The sequence below is a fragment of the Elephantulus edwardii genome, unplaced genomic scaffold (genome assembly GCF_000299155.1).
Source record: "Elephantulus edwardii isolate Elephantulus edwardi_28Jun2011 unplaced genomic scaffold, EleEdw1.0 scaffold00503, whole genome shotgun sequence".
Lineage (NCBI taxonomy): Eukaryota > Metazoa > Chordata > Mammalia > Macroscelidea > Macroscelididae > Elephantulus > Elephantulus edwardii.
In genome coordinates this window covers 107,026-128,195 of record NW_006400253.1, presented here as the reverse complement: position 1 = coordinate 128,195, position 21,170 = coordinate 107,026, and the positions used below count along the sequence as shown (strand labels likewise).

At 40.6% G+C, this 21,170-nt stretch overlaps 1 protein-coding gene across 1 annotated transcript; it reads right to left on the bottom strand.

The window, feature by feature from the left end:
- Positions 1–18,554: 18,554 nt before the first annotated feature.
- On the bottom strand, positions 18,555–20,897 carry LOC102843948 (granzyme H-like). Its single transcript, XM_006903060.1, has 4 exons — positions 20,713–20,897; positions 20,141–20,276; positions 19,699–19,953; positions 18,555–18,716 (listed from the first exon to the last, which is right to left on the bottom strand). The coding sequence occupies exons 1-4, from the start codon at positions 20,895–20,897 to the stop codon at positions 18,555–18,557; spliced, it is 738 nt and encodes a 245-aa protein (XP_006903122.1).
- Positions 20,898–21,170: the final 273 nt, after the last annotated feature.

Sequence of the window (21,170 nt, the reverse complement as noted above, 5' to 3'; positions counted from 1 at the left end):
GAGAGCTATTTTTCCCGCCATGGATGTACGGTCTCCCTTTGCTAGGTTACTACTCCCTTTACCCCTTCAAACAACCTCCTAAGATATTTTCTCTTTAAATAAAATGTTTTCATGTGTGAAAAGAAAAACAAAATCCACTCAGCAGTAACGGTGTGGTGAAAGATGAGCAATCTCCTGTGCGGTTTACCCTCCGAAAACCCAATGCAACATCAGCTCTGAGTTGATTCTGACTCTGTGACAGTGGATTGAGTTTGAATGCACATATGCATATAGCATGGTGTGTGTGTCTATGTGTATATGATAAACATGATGACAATAGAAAATTTCTTCAACATAGTAAAAAGTATATAAAAAATATAAATGCAAAGCCAAGAGCCAATATTGTTCTCAATGGAGAAAAATTAAAGGCATTCATTTTGAGAACAGTAACTAAGCAAGGATGATCACTATCACCTCTCCCATTCAATATTGTGTTGGAAATCTTAGCGATAGCAATAAGGAAAGGAAAGGAAATAAGAGGAATCCAAACTGGCAAAGAGGAGGTAAAAGTATCCCTCTATGAATAGTATAGTATACTTAGAAAACCTAAATTCTCAGCAAGCAAACTACTGGACATTGTTGGCTAATTCAGCAAAGTGGCAGGATCACTATAAAAATAATCAATTGGATTTCTCTATAGTGACAAAGAGAATACAGAGCTGGAGCTAAAAAAACGATAACCTTCACAATAGCTAATCAGAAGATTAAATACATGCGAATAAACCTAACCAGAAGCACAAAGGATCTATTAAAAAAATTTAGAAAATATTAGTACAAGAAACTCAAAGAAACCTGGAGAAATGTAAGAATATCCCTTGCCCATGGAGAGGAAGACTCAATATTGTGAAAACGGCAATACTATCAAAGGCATTTTACATGCTAAATGCAACCTCAATACAAATACAAATTCCATTCTTCAACAAGATGGAAAAGTCCATGGCTAATTTCATTTAGAATGGAAAGAGGCCCTGAATAAGCAAGGTACTCCTTTAAAAGATAAATAGGAGGCACCCCACTCCCTAATTTCAAATCCTACTACACTGTCCTGGTGATCTAGGCAACATGGTACTGGTACCATGACAGACACAGATCAATGGAATAGAATTGAAGCCTGGAAATCAGACCATACACCTATGGTCAACTGATTTCTAACAAGGAGATAAAATTAGGTAAGTGGGGAAATGGAATGAAAGCCTTGTTAACAAATGATGTTGACAAAATTGGAAAACTATCCTTAGAAAACTCAAGCAAGATCCACACATCACTCCATACACCAAAACCAACTCAAATTGAATCAAGGGCCAAGGACTAAAACCTAAGACTCTAAACTTCATTAGAGAAAAGCTTAGAAGAACACTAGAAGCCCTGATCCACCACATAAACAGTCTTCCAAGCATCCTGAAAAAACCTACAACCAGGATAGGGTAAAAAAGATGAGTGAGACCTTCTAAGAATCAAATCCCTATGCACATTCAAAAACTTCTCCAACAAGGTAAAAAGGGACGCCACCCATTGGGGAAAAAGATTTGGTAATGACATGTGTGATAGGAAACTTATATTTAGAATTTATAAAATACTCAAGCACCATAACAAGATAAAGTTAAACAAACCAATTGAAAAGTGGACAGAGGATAAGAACAGACACTTCATCAAAGAAGACATTCAGATGGTGAACAAAGACATGAAGAAATGTTCAAAATCCCTAGCTCTAAGAGAGATGAAAATCCAAACAACTATGATATATAATTTCATCCTAGTTAGAACAGCAAAACATAACAGAACAGTAAATAACAAATGCTGGTGAGGTTGTGGAGAAACTGGAACCCTTATTCACTGTTGGAGGTGACAGTGTAAAATGGTGCAACCACTATGGAAGGCAGTATGGCGATTTTTCAAAAAGTTGGAAATAGAAATATCATTTGACCCAGCAATTCCACTTCTGGAAATAAACCCTTAAGAAACCAGAACTGCCACCCAAGCAGATATTTGCTCACCCATGTTTATTGTTATTTTGTTCATAATAGCAAAGAGTTGGAAACAACCCAAGTGCCCATCAGGAAATGAATGGATAGAGAAGCTGTGGTACATTCACACAATGGAATGCTATGCTACACTGAAAAACGAGGAACTCATAAAATATACAAAATGGGTGATCCTAGAGGACATTATGCTGAGTGAAATATCTCAGTCACAAAAGGATAAATATTGCATAGTGCCACTGTTGTAAAACAGAACTGACCTTGGAGTTGGGAGGAAACTAAGTGGGGATAAATAACAGATAAAAACAGAAGCTGGAGAGAATGATTTCAGAGGAATATATAAAAAGGTATTATTGTAAGACAAGAGTCTAGAATGAAAGCTGCATGGTGTAGTCGACTGGAAGGGATGGTATAACAATAAAAAAAAATTTTTTTTTCAAAGAGAAAAGCAAACTGGGGTGGAGTGGTGGGCAAGGAGGAAAGTGTGCAACAATGAATGAATTGAAATCTAAAATCTCTGTAAATGTTCATGAAAATAAATAAAAAGTAACAAAAATTAACCTCCCCCCCAAAAAAATTTTAAAAATAGAAAATAGGCTATTAAAACAACACTGACACAGTTGTGGTATGGTATAATGGTTTCTCTCTACCATTGTTAGGTGCCTTCTAGTCATCTATGACTCACTGTGAACCTGTGACAAACAAGTGACACCTCGCTGTATATTGTACCATTCTCTCCACCTCCACCCTGCTCATAACCACAGATGCAGTCACTGTGCCAGTCACTGAAGGTAAGGCTCCTCTCCTTTTTTTGCTCACTGTCTACCTTTCCTCAAAATCCTTGCTACCAAGGGGAAACTTGATTTCATGCTCTCCAAGAGAGACATTTTTTAAATTGGTCCTTGGTATGTTCAAGACTCTTCTCCAGCACCACAACTCAAAGGCATCGATTCTTCTTCTGTCATTCTTAGTCATTACCCAGCTCACCAATGCATAATAAGTAATTGTGAAGATCATAGCACGAATCTCACATATCTTAGTCTCTACACTGACATCATTGTTTCACAGTACTCTTGAGAGGACCCTGTAATAAATAAATCTCTAGAGCAGATTTCCCCAGTGTAATTGGTCTTTTCATTTCCTGACTGGTGATGCCAAGAGTGTTGATTGTGGATCTGAGCAAACTTTAGTTGCTAACAACCTCAATCTCTTCTCCATCTATCAAGGTGCTGCCAACTGGCTCAGTGGTAGAAACTTCGTTTCCTTGTTGAACTTCAATCTATATTGAAGACTACAGTCCTTGAATCTCCGAAGCAAATGCTTCAGGTCCTCCTCAGTTTCAGCAAGCAAGGCAGTGTCATCTGCATAATCATAATGACACAATTCTTCTCATAAAGCCCAGAATTCCAAATAATCTGTTCTGCATATGGATTGAAAAGATAATGAGACAGGATGCATATTTGACACACTCCTTCCCTGATTTTGGACCATGCAGTGTTTCCTTGTTCTGTTCTGAGGATTGCTTTTTGGTCTCAGCATAGGTTTTGCATGAGCACAATCAAGTGTTCCCAGATTTCATTCTCCTCAAGGTTAGCCACAATTTTTTGTAATCCACACACTAAACGTCTTTGCATAGTCAATGAAACACAGCTAGACGTTCATCTGATCCTCTTTGCTTTTTGTAAGATCCATTTGACTTTGGTGATAATGGCTCTAGTGTCATGATATCTTGTAAACCCAGCTAATATTTCTGGCAATTCTCTGTCTCACACACACCCACCCCCACACACACACACACACATACATATAGATAAAATTATATACATAATATTATATATGTAATGTCCACAGCATTCATACTGATAGGAATCATGTAATTAAAATAGATATTGCAATGGGAAAATTATCTGTCATGGATCTCTGCAAAGTGCTAAACAGAAATGATGTCAGTTTAGATATTAAGGAGGACTTGATCCAAGTCATAGGTTTTTAACACTTTTTCTAATATATTCAAAATTTGGACAGTGACTAAGATGATAAAAGAAGCATAGAATCCTTTGCAGTGTGAAGTGGGAGAAGGGTACTGAATATCTCACTGAGAGCCCAATGAACACACACATCTGACTTGAAGAAAGTGCAACCAGATTCTTTCTCAGGGAAAAGGGTGGTGAACTTGGTCTCACATATTTTGGGTATGATTTCAGGAGAGGCCTGTCCTTGGAAAAAGACATCATGCTGAGAAAGTAGTAGGGTCACAGAAGAGAGAAAGCCTCCCAACAAGGTGGAATGACACAGAGACTTTGACAATGATCTAAGGCATATCAAAAAGCATGAAGTTGGTGTGGGAGAGGGCAAAGTTCACATTGTTGTCCAGAAGTTCAGTATGCGTGGTAGTGGACTAGAGACACCCTACAGTAACCACACTAATATTCATAAATGCACATACATATGCATGTTTATATGCCCCCACATACATGTAATTGTATATGTGTATGCACATACTAATTTATATATGCATACATGTATATATACATATGTACTATTTAATGGAAGGGAGAGGGATGAAAAAAATGGGACAGGGTTGGCAAAAGAGAGGAAGACCCTCAACCAGGTGGATTTACATGGTGCCTGCTGAGCCAGGAAGTGTGAGAATAGCACAGGGATAAGATAGTGTTCAGATCTGTTGTTTACAGGGTTACTATGAGTCATATTTGACTCCACGGCACTTAACCACAACAGTAACGATAGATAGGGAGCTCTGGTGACCTAGTGAATGATGAATTCCACTACCAACCTAAAAATAAGTCTTTAAAATCCACAAGAAAAGTCCTCTTGTTTTTGGCTGACCCTCTTCTTTTCCCAAAGAAAAAGTCCTGCCCAAACAAGAGAGAGGAGTTATTCAAAGGTCTAGCACTCTCTCCCCTTTACATAGTCACTGCTCCCTTTACCCAGTTCATCGCTCCCTTTGTATCTCCTCTTTAAAGAAAATGTTTGCATGTGTGAAAAGGAAAAAGAAATCCACCAGGTACGTGTGAGAGAAAGATGAGTGTTATCCTCCTGTAGGATTTTTTCTCTGCGATCCCAGTGTGCAATCAGCAATGAGTTGGTTCATACTCTTTGGCAATGAATTGAGTGTGAATGTGTGTGTGTGTATCTCCATATTATATATACACACACATATTCATTTACATATACACATAGTGTGTGTATGTATGAATGCATGATATCTATTATGACAAAGGAAATTTGATTAATCTTGAAAAACTAAACCTACTTTTGGCCATTGACTCACTTTGGCTCAGTCAACTCAATGCTATCAGATATAGAAAGCAGCCTGCCAGAGCTTTCTTCCTCCAAGAGTTCTTGAAGAATCTAAACATCTAAGTTTTTGTTAACAAAGTCTTTAAGTACTTACTATGCTAGCAGGGCTTATTTTTGCAATCTATGAGTCACCTGTGACTCATAGCAACCCTTCGTACAACAGCTCTGAAGTTGCCCTGTCTGGAACCATTCTCACTGGCTTTGGCATACCTACTCCCATTGCCTCAGTTACTGTATCAAAGCATCCCATCCAGGGTCTTCCTCTCCTGTGCTGCCCCTCTGCATTTCCAAGCATGATATCCATCTCTAAATCTTAGTCCTTCCTGCCTACTTACCCAAATTGGTGAGATACAGCTTCAAAATCCTAGCCTGCAAGGAGAAACTTGATTTCACTCTGTCCAAGACAAACCTATTTCTTTTCTTGGTGGTCCATGGTATGTTCAAGACTCTTCTCCACCAAAATTCAAAGGCATTGATTCTTCTCCTATCATCCTTAGTTGTTGTCCAGCTCTCTAATGCATAGCAAGTAATTGAGAAGACCATGGCCTAGACTAGGTGCACTCTAGTCTCTAGACTGACATCATTGCTTCTCTGTGTTCTTGAGAGGTCCCTGACAGCACATTTTCCCAGTGCAATTCATCTTTTTATTTCCTGACTGCTGGTGCCAAGAGTGTTGATTGTGAGCAGAGCAAGATGTAATTGTTAAAAACTTCTGCATCCCTGACGGTGCTGCCAGTGGCCCAATAGTGAGAATCTTTGTCTTCTTGATGTTGAGCTTAAATTTATAGTCAAGGGTACTACAGTTCTTGACGTTCTGCAGCAAGCACTTAAAGTCCTTCTTGGTTTCAGCATCTTGGTTGTGTCATCTTCATAATGTAGGTTGTTGATGAATCTTCTTCCAATCCTGATGCCACATTCCTCCTCATAAAGCCCAGCCTCCTGTATGATCTGTTATGCATATAGATTGAAATGGTAAGGAGAGAGGATGTAACTCTAACTCACTCCTTTCCTAATTTTCAACCATTTAGTGTTTTCTTGTTCAGTTCTGAGGACTGCTTCTTTGTCTGTCTTTCTGTTTTGTGTGAACACAGTTAAGTGTTCAGGGATTCCCATTCTCCTCAAGGTTAGCCACAGTTTCTTGTAATCTACACTGTCAAATGCCTTTGCATAGTCAATGAAACACAGATAGACATTTCTCTCATATTCTTTGCTCATTATCTATCCTGAGCCAATCTCCAAATCTATGACACACCTGACACCATTGTGACAGTCACCCTGTCAATCCATTTCAGCCAGTCTTCTCCTCTTGTGCTGACCTTCCACCTTTCCAAGCATGATGTCCTTCTCCAAGGACTGGTCCTCCTAGTGACATGGCTGAAGTATGTGAGATGAAGCTTCAAAGATCCATCCACTGGTGATAATGTCTCTAGTACTACAACTTCTTATAAAGCCAGCATATATTTTTGGTAATTTTCTATCAGTGTACTGTTCCAATAATTTTTGGACAATCTTCAGAAGGATTTTGCTTACAAGTTACAGTTACATATTTAGCCTTTTAACTGTCTGTGATCCTACTTAGGGAAATTGTGCAAGTAGACTCAAACTCATGAAAAGCACATTTGTCATAAGGTGGGTGACTGCAGAGGCTGCTTCATAACTTTCACTTAAGAAGCTATTATAACCCAAGTTACTACCCAAGAATTCCTAGCCCAGAGAAAAGGCTGTCAACTATATCTGGGAGAGAAAAGCTGAAGAGGTCCAGGCTACTGTGTGACTTGTCGATTCCTGCAGTTTGAACTCATGAAGGGAAATGTTGAGAAGAGCTGACACTTCTAGCTCAAGGAATAGTTCTGAGAATACATCCTGTCTCCTCTGTATCCCACTCTTGCATGGTTGCTGCAGAAGGTAGGCTTGCATCCCAAATGCTCCTGGGTGGAATAGCACAAAAGAAAATGCCTGTTGGACTTCAGAAGACTCTTGGATTCTAGACTGTAGGAAATATAGGAGAGATTTTTCCAGATCAGGACTGAAGAGGACCATTATGGTGACACAATGCCACAGAACAATGGTCTACCTGAGGAATAGCTCCTCCACTGGTGTTGGGGCCAAGGCAGGTTTGGCACAGAGCCCTTGAGTGAGTTTGTCAGTACTGATGGGATTTCCTGGAATGTACCAGCTTTAAACTACTAGGTGTTCAAATGTGCAAAGGGACTATTGCCTTGTTGCTGTAACCCCTTACAGTGGAGTTGGAAGCAACTATAGCTGTCCTTCCCACAGATTTTCTGAAGCACGTGTGGTGGTGACTGCTCATCTTTTTTTCTGCAGAGCAGCTAGTCCATGTGGACCACGTGCTGGAGAAGCATATTGAATATACCATGGATTGCCAAGAAAACAAATAAGTCTGTTCTCCAGAGGGTGAAACCAGTTTGGTCATTGAGGAAAGGACTTTGAAGCTTCAACTCACATATTTCAGGCATGTCGCTATGAGGACCAGTCCTTGGAAAAGGACATCATGCTTGGAAAGGTGGAAGGTCAGCACAAGATAAGATGACTTTGGCTGAGACAGATTGACATGGTGACTGCACAATGGGGTTAGGTGTGTCAGAGATTTGGAGATTGGCTCAGGATAGATAAGGTGCAGAGCCATTATTCGTAGGGTGTCTGTGAATAGTAGCCAACTCATTGATAAAACACAGCATCCAAAATTTTTTCTTGGCAACACAATTCCTTACAACTTAGACAACAGAGCTCCATAAAGTTTTATTATTGCACTGTTAGCTGCTGTGGATTGGTGCCTTAATTCATCACTATTTACAGACTAGTTGTCATCTCCCACATCATTTGCTGATCTGACTAGATAGCTTGAATGTTTTCAAGGGTTGATTTTTGAGAAGAGATTGCCCTGCTTTTCTTCCTGGTCTGTCTTAATGGGAAGTCCTCTGTAATCTGTTCAGAATCATAGCAACATGTAAACCACCTGCACATAGGCCAAAGTGCCATTCTTAGATGGATGTTCACAGAAGTAAACTTTAATATTCCTGTATAATTTGGTAAACAGATTATTTTTATCTTCATCTGTAAAAGAAAAAACCAGATTGTTGTACAATTGACAGCATTGCTGGCTGTATACACTTTTATGCTAATTCTCTTTAAAAGTAATGTTTCTTAATTTAAAAAAATCAAAGCAACAGCCAACAGATTATTGTGAGGCTGTGGACCATGGGTATCTAAAATGGGGTACAGAGGCTGAGCAGGACAAAGAAGTTGTCTGCTCAGGCCTCCTTGCATGTGGACACCCAGCTTACCCCAAAGAAATGTTGACGTCTGGTATGAGGCAGCTTGGCATGAAGTGTCAGAGTGAATATAAAGTGAGTAATACATCCTTGTGCTAGAGCTGTGTAAAACAAGTTTATGTTCAGTGTGGTTACAGAGATGGTCCTGCCAAGCACTCTGTTAGTACATGTGTTAATGCTGAAATGACTGACAAGTGGACCAGTCCAGTTCAATGAGTCAGAGGCTGACAAAGTTGTGGACGGTAAAGCAGACATCAGCACCAATAGTGTGAGTGATGTGGGATATTAGAGCCTTTGTGTGGGATGAAAGAGACTTACATAAGGGAAAGAAGCTGTAGTGGGGGATATATGAAATAATGTATAGAGTAATCAATAAAGAGAAATGTAAATGCTAACGTGAGCCAAACTTATATAAAAATTATGTGAGAGTTAATAATAATGAAGCCATTTCTGTTAGTTGTGCATAGGTCACAGCTTGGAGTCATGATAAAGATTATTTTTGTTTCTCAAAATACCAAAGGAGTGGATACTAAGGGTCAGACATTAATGCTTTCAGGTAAACATATAATTGTGTTTTTATAAAGTGAATTTGTACGTTTCTGTTTGCCTTCTCTTTCTAGATAAAGTTGCTTCAGTGAACACAGTTTCGAAACTCTTTCCCTAGGAATGACTGCATCTTCTGAGGAAGCCTTTTCAGGGTAAAGCTGATCATGTCTATCCACGAAATACCTACAGGTCAATGAAGAGGGCCAGACTCAGTGACTTCAGATCACACACATACATCTGTGTTCCGCTCATTTGGCTGCGTGTCATCATACAGGTTGTTTCTGACTTTTTCTTGTTGAGGTTAGGTGAGACAAAAACTGCCACTACCTCTCTACTCACAGATGCTAAGTGCAGTGCAAGGTTGAAATTTAGAATAAGGAACATGAAAATGAAGGCTGTGGAGAGCATAATAATAGCCTGTTTTGCTGCTGGACCAGAGAAGCCTGGATCCCCCAGTCTCCCAGGGATTGAACTAAAAATGTCCTCTCATCTTTTTTCCCCACTCAGATGTTCTCCTTAAAGTACTTGTTTAGAAATTTTGGTTCAGGTATATAAGACAGATGTCTGATGGTGCCCTTTAATAGACACACAATCTGAGATTAATGTGCAATATAAGGGTTAATGTCATAGGATCTGTCTGTTGGTGTGCCTAGAGTAACAAATACCTCACTAACCCTTTTTATCTAACTACTGTCACAGACTTTATTTTGGGGAATATTTATAATTCCTTCTTTAAAGCTCTGGTGATGTAGGTCGTGTGTTATCTTGCTAACCCAAAGGTCTTGCCTTTCTGCTGGTCTGATCGCACAGATAATCTAGGGGAGAATATGGGCGATCTTTTCCTGTAGGATGTACAGCCTTTGCAAACCAATGAGGATTCAGTTATGAGTCTGTTTATAATTGAAGGTAATGAGTTTTGATTTGAAGGTTTGGATAGAAAAATTCCTTCACAAAGAGGACTTTCAGAAGCTGATGATGCTGAAAAAAATTCTGGACTCAATATTTGTTGAATCTAAATGACAAAGTGAAATAACCAAACAGAAAACCAGGGTTTCTTCTATAGAAAGCTGATTGGAGTTGTTGTTGTTATGTGCAGTCAAGTTGCTTACCACTCAAAGAGACCCTATGGAACCCAAAACCCTGCTCTATCCTGTGCCAACTTCACTATCTCTGAATGATCTACTCCCACTACCTCAGTCACTGAATTGATCCATCTCATAGAGTGCCTTCCTCTCCTGTGCTGTCCCTCCACTCTCCCAACAAGATGTCCGTCTCCAAGTAATGGTCCCTTCTTGAAACATGCCCAAAATACGTCAGAGAAAGCTTTATAATTTTTTACTCCAAAGAGCAGCCTGGCTTCACCCTCTCCAGGACAAACATGTTTGTTCTCCTAGCAGTTTTAGTATATTCAACACTCTTCTCCAGCGCCACATCTCAAAGGCATCAATTCTCTATCATCTCAAGTCAGCTCTCCAATGCATAGTATGCAATAGCAAAAAATATCGCTCGTATCAAACACAACTTAGTAGCCAGCCTGACGTTTTTGCTCTTCAGTACTCTGGAGAAGTCCCTGATAGGTGACTTACCAAATGCAATTCTTCTCTTGATTTCCTGGCTGCTAGTACCAAGAGTGTTGACTGTGGAGCCAAGCAAGCAAAAACAGTTAACTATCTCAATCTCTTCACCATCCATACTGATGCTGCCAGTTGGCCCCATGGTGAGAATCATTGTTTTCTTGATGTTGAGCTTCAATCTGTTTTGAAGGCTGCTTCTCCAACAAGCACTTCAGGTCCTCCTCAATTTCAGCAAGGAGGGTTGTGCCATCTGCATAACACACGTTGTTGATGAATCTTCCACCAATCCTAATGCCGCATTCCTCCTCATAGAGCCCAGCATCCGGATTGCCTGTTCTGCATACAGATTGAAAAGGTATGGAGACATAAAACATCCCTGGAGGATGCCCTTTGTGATTTTGAATTGTGCAGTGTCTCCTTGTTCTGTTCTGATGAGTGCCTCTTGGTCCAAATATAGGTTTCACATAAGCACAATCAAATGTTCTGGGATTCCCATTTTTCTCAGAGTCAGCAACCGCTGTTGTGACCTGTCTATAGTAAATGAAGCACAGATAGACATTCCTCTGGTATACTGCTTTCTGCCAAGATCCATCTAACATTAACTATAATATCCCTAGTACCACGACTTCTTCTAAAACCCAGACTGCCCATCTGGCAATTCCTTCTTGACATGTTGCTCCGGTCGTTTTGGATAATTTTCAACAGAATCTTGTTTGCATGTGTTATTAATGATATTGCTCAGTAATGTCCGCACTCTGTCAGATCCCCTTTCTTTGGAATTGGAACAAATATCTATTCCTTGCAGACAGTTGGCCATCTAGCTTTCTAGATTTCTTGGCACAACTTAGTGAGCACATTCAGAGCAGTGTCTGTTTGTTGAAATATGTCAGTTGGCATGCTGTCAAGTCCTGGAGCCTTGTTTTTGGCCAATTCTTTCAGAACCACTTGAACTTCCTCCTTCATCACCACAGGCTCTTGCTCATGTGTTATTTTACGAAATTCTTCTGTGTCAGCCAGTTCCTTTTGGTACAGCATCTCTGTATTCACCTTCCATCTTCTTTTAATGCTTCTTGGATCATTTAACACTCTACCCAAAGTATCATTAAGTATTGCCGCTCGTGACTTGAATTTGCTTTTCAACCCTTTCAACTTAAGAAACACTGAGCGAGTCAGGGCCAGAATCAAAACCAGTATTACCTATTCTGCTGGGGGTCATGGTGGGGGGTGTACCACTGGAGTGCAGAGCATGAAGGAGCAGTTCTCAACCTGCAAGAGCGAGTTGGAGAGGTGGACTCTCATTCTCCTGTGCTTCCTATTATTTTGGTCCAGCAGGAAACTGCTAGAGAAAGAACTTATGTAATGCATTTTAAACACACACACACACACACACACACACACACACACACACACAGAGCAGAGATGTGTAGAGCTTGGAAAGAGAGAAAGAAAAAGTTAAATGAGAAACTTTCTAATAGAGAAACCATATAAATACTATCTCAGCCTAGTCATCAGGGTCCATATCAATAGTGACAAACCCTGCTTATATTATGTGTGTGTCTTAATTATTCAATGCTCCTGTACAGAGAAACTATAATTAGATGGCTTTAACAAGCAGATATGTATTCCCTTACAGTTTAGAAGGCTAGAAGTCCAAATTCAGGACACAAGCCATAGGTGAAAGCTCTGTCTGTCTTTTGATTGGGAAGGAAAGGCCTTGTTTCCTTCGGCATTTTAAACTTGGGTTATGTGAAATCCACCTGGTATTCTGGCCTTCTCCACTTATGTGTCTATGAAATAAAGGATGTTATTTGCCATATTCAAGGGCTCCTCCCATTAGGATTGTTCTGGGATTGAAGAGTTTGCTTTTCACCCTGAATCCTGCTGTAACTATTTGGTTTAATTGGTCACAGGGGATTATTCGATAGCTACTATATCAAAATATACACATAATGGGAGATAGACTTCAACTCATGACAACATAACTAATATTATTTTATGGAAATGACACTTCACTTCTGTGGCATTTCTTTCTTAAACCCACACTTATTGCTGTTTTGTATACCCTGAATTGGAAAATATGCAATTAACACAACAACAAATATCCTTGTGAGGAATAAGATTTTCTAGATGTTGTTCTTAGGTGCCTTCCTTCAAGTCTTTTATGACTCATAGTGACCCTGTGAAAAAGTGTGTGAGGCCGTGCTCTATCCTGCACCAATCTCTCAGTCTCCACCCCCCTCGAGACCATTCTTGCACGCTCTGTGTCCATCCATCTACATGCGGGTGCTCATCTTTTTGCTGACTGTTTTTCCCAGTATATTTTTCTCCAAGGCCTGGGGCCTCTTGACACCATTCCCAAAGTATGTGGATCTCTAAGGCCAACATTAATTGTTATATTTTCATGAGAAAAAAATTTGGGTAAGATTTAATAGTGACTTTTCTCTGGTAATCTTTAATTTTTTTTGTTTGTTTGATGTGATTAAGTAGTGCTAATACCAGTGGGAAGTATAATGTTTTATGATGCTGTTGTTGTTGTTATGAAATACCCTTGAACAGATAACTCATAGCAGTCATATGAACGCAAGGCCTGAACACTTGTATAACTTTTTTTGTTTCTCCAAGTTCATAGGGTTTCTGGAGACACACTATTTCGGAAGTGGGTGACACTCGGCTTTCAAGTTTGTTTTAATTGGGGAGCTTCACCAAACACTGTCCACCACAGGTAAACATTCTCGCATTTGACTCATCAGTGTCACAGTGTTCAGCATCACAGAAACCACGAGTTACCTCTGTACAGCAAGGGACAGACCAGTGCTATACCAATTACAAGAATGTTTTACAAAAAAACCCCATGTATGTATGTGAATGAGGCTTTACAATATGACCCCTGAGGATCTCCTCTGGAAGATAAAGATGGAAGATAGGATTACTGTGGCATTACTCCCTGACAATTGAAGATAGGTTCAGTATTGCCCTGTGGATGCTGGGACGTCATCCTGGACTCTCCTGAAAGCTCTCCTTACTGGCATGGTGACATGTCCTTACCTTCAAGTCTCAATCAGGCACCCTTAAAAGCAGGCGGTGCTTCTCCAGGACATGCCACACTAGGTTCATGGGTGAAAAGGACAAAAGTTGTCTTCAAGGCAGTAAAGCCCCAAAGAATGCTGGACAGGAATCTCTGGACTCTTCCTAAGAAGAATCCTTACTGTTTTTTGATCTTTATTTCTGATAACATCCAAGTTCTTGCTATTTTCTATTACTCTACCTTTGGGTTTATAAAGTTAGAACTTAAAAAATTCTTAGGCATCTCAGAGCCCAATACATAGTATGTCTCAGGTGCTTGTTGGTTTTCTGAGTGTCTTCTTCAGTGAAGTGTTCATCCATGTCTTTTTTCCATTGCATAATTGGATTGTCTGTCATTTCCTTGTTGGAATTTTCTCTAAATTTTAGAAATTAACTCCTTGTCTAATGTATCATTGCTAAACATTTTTAGCCTCTCAACCTGTTTTATAGAAATCTTTTGATGCATGTAAAGATTTCATTTTTAATAGATGAGGGAGAGAACTGTTTAAAAGGGATAGACGATTAAGTATTATTTTGATGGTAGGAGTCCTGAAGGAAGGCTGCAAGGTGAAATGGACTTGGGAGGAGGAATTATATAACAATGAAAGAATTTTTCTTTTACTTTTCAAAGAGAAGAGTCTGCTAGGGGTGAGGTGTGGGCAGGGAGAAAAGTGCAACAATGAATGAAGGGAAATCTAAAGTCTGTAAATTTTCATTAACATTAATAAAAAGAATATTTCGTTTAAAAATATAAAGAAAGCCAAGTTTATCTAAAAATTAGATGCATGTAATAATAATGAAAGGGTTTTGCAATGAATAAACTATTGAATGTGCAGAATTCTATTATTCTATCTCCAGCCTCATTTCTTTCATCTACCCTGTGTTTTCCAGCTACTGACCCTTTTCCCTGTTCCCAAACTTTGTGTTCCAGTCACCCAATATTACCAGTGAAACTTTATTGCCTGTTTTATCAATTTCTGACTCCAAAAGTTGGTAGAAATTTTCCATTTCTTCTTCTTTGGCTATAGTTGTTGGTGCATATATTTGAATGATAGTGGTATTCTCTGGACTTCCTTGTATGCCTATGGTTATTATCCTGTCGCTCACCACGCTGTATTTCAGGATGGATCTAGAAATGACTTTTTTAACTTGGTAAAAAACCCCATTTTTTTCTCCCCTTTTTATCTCGGACATATTAAATCATATGATCATCTGATTCAAAATGTCCCATACCAAGCCATCTCACTTCGCCAATACCTAGTATATCAATATTTATCTGTTCCATTTCTTTCTTGTGGTTTTTTTAAAATTATTTTATTACTTTTGTGTGTGTAACATTAAATCAGATCTGACTGTTATAGGAGGAGATTGTTTCTCCTTCTCCAGCAAAGCGTCTGGTGGATTTGAATCCATGCACCTCTAGGATTGCACTGCAGCTTCCTGCCACTGAGTCACCAGAGCTCCCTGCCATTTCTTTCTTAACAATGTCTAATTTTCCTACATTAATGCTTCGCATATTCCATGTTCCAATCACTATTGACGGCTTATAGCTATTCCTCCTTCTCTGTGTTTCCATTTTTAAGATCTCAGTCTCAATTGCCATGTCTGCTTGTTCACGTGCTAGTCTAACTGTGCTCTACTGTACATAGGGTTTTCGAATATCTGTCATTTCAGAAGTGGATGTCCAATCCATCTTCCTAGTCTGTCTCAATTTTTTAAATATATATATATAATAGTATCAGTCAGAGAAGTATTTTACAGAGCATTTACCCAGTTAGAAAAATGACCAATAGATTCAATGCTGCTTCTCACCATTGCTATGTTTTTTGGTTTTTTTGTTTGTTTTTTTTAATCCATCTTTCCCTACTCCACCACCATCTCTTCCTACTTTTGCGTACACCATTCAATACCCGTCTCCCCTTGCTATGGCTGACTCTAAGAATGGGAATCCCAGACATTTGATTGTGCCAATGCTAAACCTATACTTAGACCAAGAGGAAGTCGTCAGAATAGAGCAAGGAAACACTACATGGTTCAAAATCAAGAAGGGGGTCCTTCAAGGATGTATTTTGTCTCCATACCTTTTCAATCTGTATGCAGAGCAGATCATCTGACACTGGGTTGTACGAGGAGTATTGTATGATCAGGATTGGTGGAAGAGTCACCAACCTGCGCTATGTAGATGACACAATGCTGTTGCTGAATCTGAGGAGGACCTGACGTGCTTGCTGCAGAGCGTCAAAGACTGCAACCTTCAATATGGATTGAAGCTCAACATCAAGAAAACAAAGATTCTCACCACTGGACCATTTGGCAACATCAGTATGGATGGTGAAGAAACTGAGAGAGTTAAGAGTTTTAGTTTACTTGGCTCCACAGCCGACACTCTTGGTAATATCAGTCAGGAAATTAAGAGATGAACTGCATTGGGAAAGTCAGCTGTGAGGGACCTCTCAAGAGTACCGAAGGGCAATGATGTCAAGCTGGAGACTAAGGTGAGCCTGATTCAGGCTATAGTCTTTGCATTTATGTCCTATGCATTCTAGAGTTGGACAGTGAGTAGGGATGATAGAAAGAGTACTGATGCCTTTGAGCTGTGGTGCTGGAGAAGAGCGCTGAACATACCATGGATTGCTAGGAGAACAAACAGGTTTGTCCTGGAGAGGGTGAAGCTGTAATGCTTATTGGAGTCAAAGATTCTGAAGCTTTGTCTGACATACAATGGGCATGTTGCAAAGTGAGACTGGTCCTTGGAGAGGGACATCATGTTTGGCAGAGTGGAGGGATGGCTCGATTCTGTAGGTGTAGTGGTGGGAATGAGTGTGTCTGAGACAGCGAAGTTGGCACAGGATAGAATGACATTTAGGGCTCTTGTACATAGGGTTGCTATGAGTTGCAAGTGACTTGATGGCACATAACAACAACAATGATGTCATTTATGTTAATTCTGTTTAGATCACAGCTTGCTGTCATGATAAGAATTTTGTTTCTCCCAACATCAATAGGATGGATGCTAAGGTACACATGTTAATGCTTTCAAGGCCAAAATCTATGTGTGCTTTTTCTACAAAGTGAATCTGTACAATTAGTAATGTATTTCCCTTCTCTTCTAGGTGAAGGTGCTTTAGTGAACACAGCTTGGAAATTTTGTGTCTAGGAACCACAACTGTTTCCAACCTAAAACTTTACTTCTTGGGCCATATATGACTACTTATAGAATGAGTGGCATAGCTGTTCCATGTCAATCTAGGCCACATGGACTCATTAGAGTATGGGACAGGCAGTAGACAAATATAATGGAAATACCCAACCCAACTTTGGGTGCAGATGATAGACCTATTAGGTTCATTTCTATTCTGGCGTTTAGTAGAGTTCAGTGTGTATTTGCTAGTTTGTTGTTGGTAAAAGTTGTGTTTCATTGTCCTACTGCACAAAGGTATTCTTTCTAACCCCAAAGACTGACATAGCACATGGTAGGTCTGTGTTGGTTTGGACTCTATTCAATGAGTTGAGTTATCATCCAGTATTATTAGCTTATAAACCACTAGTGACAAAGAAAGAGAAACTCAAAGGCTTCAGCCTAATGAGTCACAAAGTGGCCATGGTCTCAGTTTATGACTGCTACTGGGCTGAATTTAGTAGTGGAAGGAGTTTGATTTAGTTCTGCCCAGTAAGAATTGCTGCCCACCTTTCTGGAGCGTTATTGTACCAAGTCTGTCATCTCAGGGCCCTGCCTGGTGTCCGCTCCTCCAAGGTCCTTCGCTGCCAGAGTTACCAAGGCTAGCTGCTCTGTTGTAAGCCCTATTGGAACCACACAGGTCACTGGAATTCGTAGGAAAGGGGGGAGATGGAAAGGGGTCTATCTCAGAACAGCATGGTCTGCAACATAGAAAGGATCGCTGGACATTGAGAATTCTCAGTAATAAACAGACATGAAAGAGAGAAGAAAACCAGGAAATTAGATGCTGAACTAGGCCCTTAGTTCAGAAAAGGGTGTGGAGCTAAGGAAGGCTATGAATCCAACAGGGGAATGAGGAAGTTCTCATAGTCCTTACCCTTCAAATCTGTCTGTTTTCTTGATCATAAGGCAAAGTGTTCCATTCTACTTCTTCCCAGAGCCTTGGCATGGGTCAGCTTGTCTTCAACCCAGTGAGCACCACTTTTTCTCTGCCACATAGTACAGGAAGCAGAGCTGAACAGTTCATCTACACATAGAACCTGGGAGGCTTGGGTGTCCCACTGTGAGGGTGTTCTGCCTTAGCCCTGCAGAAGGGCAAGCCTGAGAGATAAAACAAATAAGAAAGAGCTGGTTGACTCATTGCATATGAGTTGTGAATGTAGCGTAGGGAAAAGAACATGTTTCAGAATATGTTTATGTTCTAGGTCTGCTTCAATGAGGATTAAAAGCTCAACAAAGCAAAAATTAAAAAGGACAGAATCTCATTCCCTCAAGCCACAGCTCACTCATACCTGATCTTGCCCTGGGTTTTTAGAGGGTATAAATTACACAATAGGTGATTGTTCATCTTTCTTCCTTGGGGCATTTGGTGGATTTGAACCGCCTACTTTAGGTTTAGCAGTGCAACTCCTAACCCACTAGGTCTCCAGAGCTAACCCATCTAGAATTGCCATCTTCTAAAAAACTAAGTGAATAATGAAGACACAATCATTTCCTTGAAGTTAAGACACATTTATTAATGTTCTTGCTGTTAGGAGAAGATTATCCAGCACAGAGGGGCTCAGGGTGATTCTTCCAGGTGGAGACCTTTAATTGTTTTCTTTATCCAGGGCAAGAAACTGGAGATTTTGGTGGAGACACGTGGAGGAGTTCCGTCTTCATTTCCATGGGAGACAATGCCCTGGGCCACATTTTTGCATACCAATGGACCTCCAGAGTCTCCCTGGGAACACAGAGAGGAAAGGCTGATTTAATTGTTCTGCTGGTACTGCCTCCCTCTATATTCTGGGAGAAAACTGCCCCAATGAGATAAAAAGGGGGTTATAGGCCTTTCTGGGGACCCCTAGAATGGTGCTTGACATCATAGTTGTTTCATTCCTAGGTTGTGATCTATTTTCCTCCCTAACTTCAGGTCTCCTGCCTTCTAAGGAGCTGTAGAACTTTGCTTCCAGGCTACTCTTTAAGGAAAGGCAGATGGTTAATTTACCAGGGCCATGACAGCTCTTAAGTATTTACATGGTTTTGATTGTTCAACATGGAGGGAGAGCTTTTCCTAGCATGTATACTCTAGTTGGGCGGGCCAATCCTTTCTACATCCCCCACATTAAATAAAAAAAATTTAAAAAAAAGAAAAAAGAAATTCAAACCAGTTTTGGACATATCAGTTCATAGTAATCCTAAATGTTACAGTGTCCAACTTCTCGTTGGGTTTTCTTCCCTATGAAGTTTATGGAATGTCTTTGAGAAGGTTCAAACCACAAATCTTTAAGGTAGAAGCTGAATGGAAAGTCTTTGTGCCTTAGGGATGTTTGAGGTGGCGTGTTATTGTTTTGCTGTCAAATCTGAAGTGACCCATAACAGATCCTCCAGTGAGATCTTAGAGATGATTAATTGCACAGGAGGAGATTGCCCATCTTTCTCCTGAGGATCACCTTTGGGATTATAGTGACGTTTCTTATCACTAGGCCACCTATCTCTTTGTGATAGAATAAGGCATGACAAATTCATCTTTCTGGAGGAATACATTTCTGACTTACCCCTGGGAAGCTCACAGATGCCTGAGTGACTAGGTAGTTTGGTACTCTTGTTATCTCAGAAAAGTGGGTGAAGGCATTCCCGTTATTGCTAGCTAGGACCTTTCTATCCCAGGTCTTCCTGAAACATCCTTCTCCCCAGAGCAAGGCCAGGCTAATGCTAAATCTCACCTTAAAGGAACACATCTGTTTCTGAGGATCTCCCACGCACAGCTGAGATGTACTGTCATAATTCGGGTAGCGGCGTCCACACTGGAAGTGCTCTTGAATGATAAGATCCACCTCACGTAGCTTGTTTGTTGTTTCATTCTTAGTAATCAGTCCCCAGCCAGCTACACTGCACACCTGACCAGGCCTCACCCGGTCACTTTCTCCAGGCAGGGGGAGCAGGCCCACAGCTGCATTCAGTTGGGCCTTTGTCTTCAACTAATGAAGGAAACAACAAAGTCCTGGTCACTCAGACACTGTTATCCTCTAGACCCAAATGGGCTGCATTTTATCCCTTCTTCCTCCAGGATTAGTGAAGCAGCCAGGATGAGAAAGGCAGGGGTTATGGTGGAAGGAGAAAGTTCTTGAAACCAAGGGTGCAGGAACAGCAGAGAGTGTGACTCACCTGTAATATCATGATGTCATTTATAGCAGTCGCATTGATAAAATTAGGGTGGGGGATCGCTTTTTTCACAGGAATTTTCTGCCATGTCTTTTCTTGAAACAAAATGTCATGAGCCCCCAAAATGACATACACGGGGCTGTATAGAGAGAAGACAAGAGGTTCTCACAACTGGAGACCTAAAGCAGGTGACAGGTGGGCAGGGTATGGTGGCTGCTGAGGGAAATGCTGGCAGGAGGGACCCTTCATTCTGAGCTTGCTGAGCCTTCAGTTTCTGTGCAGCATTGTAGGTGGTTGTGGAATTATCTTTTCCCCTCAGGTCATTTGAAATGGCTTGACCATACCTGCTCTCAACCTCCACTGTCTGCCTGAAATAATCAGTGAGGTCCTTCCTTAACCTCTTCCTTAACCCCATTCTCTGACCTCATGGGTAACCTGTTGACTCACTTTTCACCACCTAATCCATTCTCAAATAGTTCCGATGATGAGAACTCCTGGGCCTGAGTTACATCCCAATGAAGTAGCTCCCCTGAGTGGTAGGAATGTGAAGAGTCCTTGGAGGTTCCACCCCTCACCTTTCCTGGACATGAGCTGCTGTCAGGACAATATCTTCTTCCACAAGGAAACCACCACATCTTCCCCACTGGCCATCATGAAGTGACGCCACAAGAGCCATGAATGGACGTGAATGAGGCTGTGCTTCATGACCTCCAATGATCTCCTCTGGAAACAAAAAATGGAAGATGCGAGGAAGGGGCATCCTACCTGATTATTGAAAATAGGATCAGTTTTGTCCTGTAGCTGTTGGGACAAGTTGTCCTGGATTCTCCCAAATGCAATCCTTATAGGCTTGATAACATGCGCTTCCCTTCAAGTTTCAATTAGCCCTACTAAAAACTGATAGTGCTTGTTCTGCACATCTAATCTTAGACACATGGATGATGGGTACACAGTTTGTCTTCAAATTGGCAAAACCCCTAAGAATCATGGAGAAGAATCCCTGCTTTTCTGATTCACCCCAGATCAGCTCCTA

What these genes read in the sequence shown, in the direction of transcription:
- LOC102843948 (XM_006903060.1), bottom strand. Translation starts at nt 20,897, where the DNA reads ATGCCCCTTCCTCGCATCTTCCATTTTTTGTTTCCAGAGGAGATCATT. An exon ending in ATGACATCATGATATTACAG is followed by an intron (nt 19,954 to 20,140) that starts GTGAGTCACACT and finishes TTCCTTCATTAG; the next exon opens with TTGAAGACAAAGGCCCAACT. An exon ending in AACAGATGTGTTCCTTTAAG is followed by an intron (nt 18,717 to 19,698) that starts GTGAGATTTAGC and finishes CTGTGTTCCCAG; the next exon opens with GGAGACTCTGGAGGTCCATT.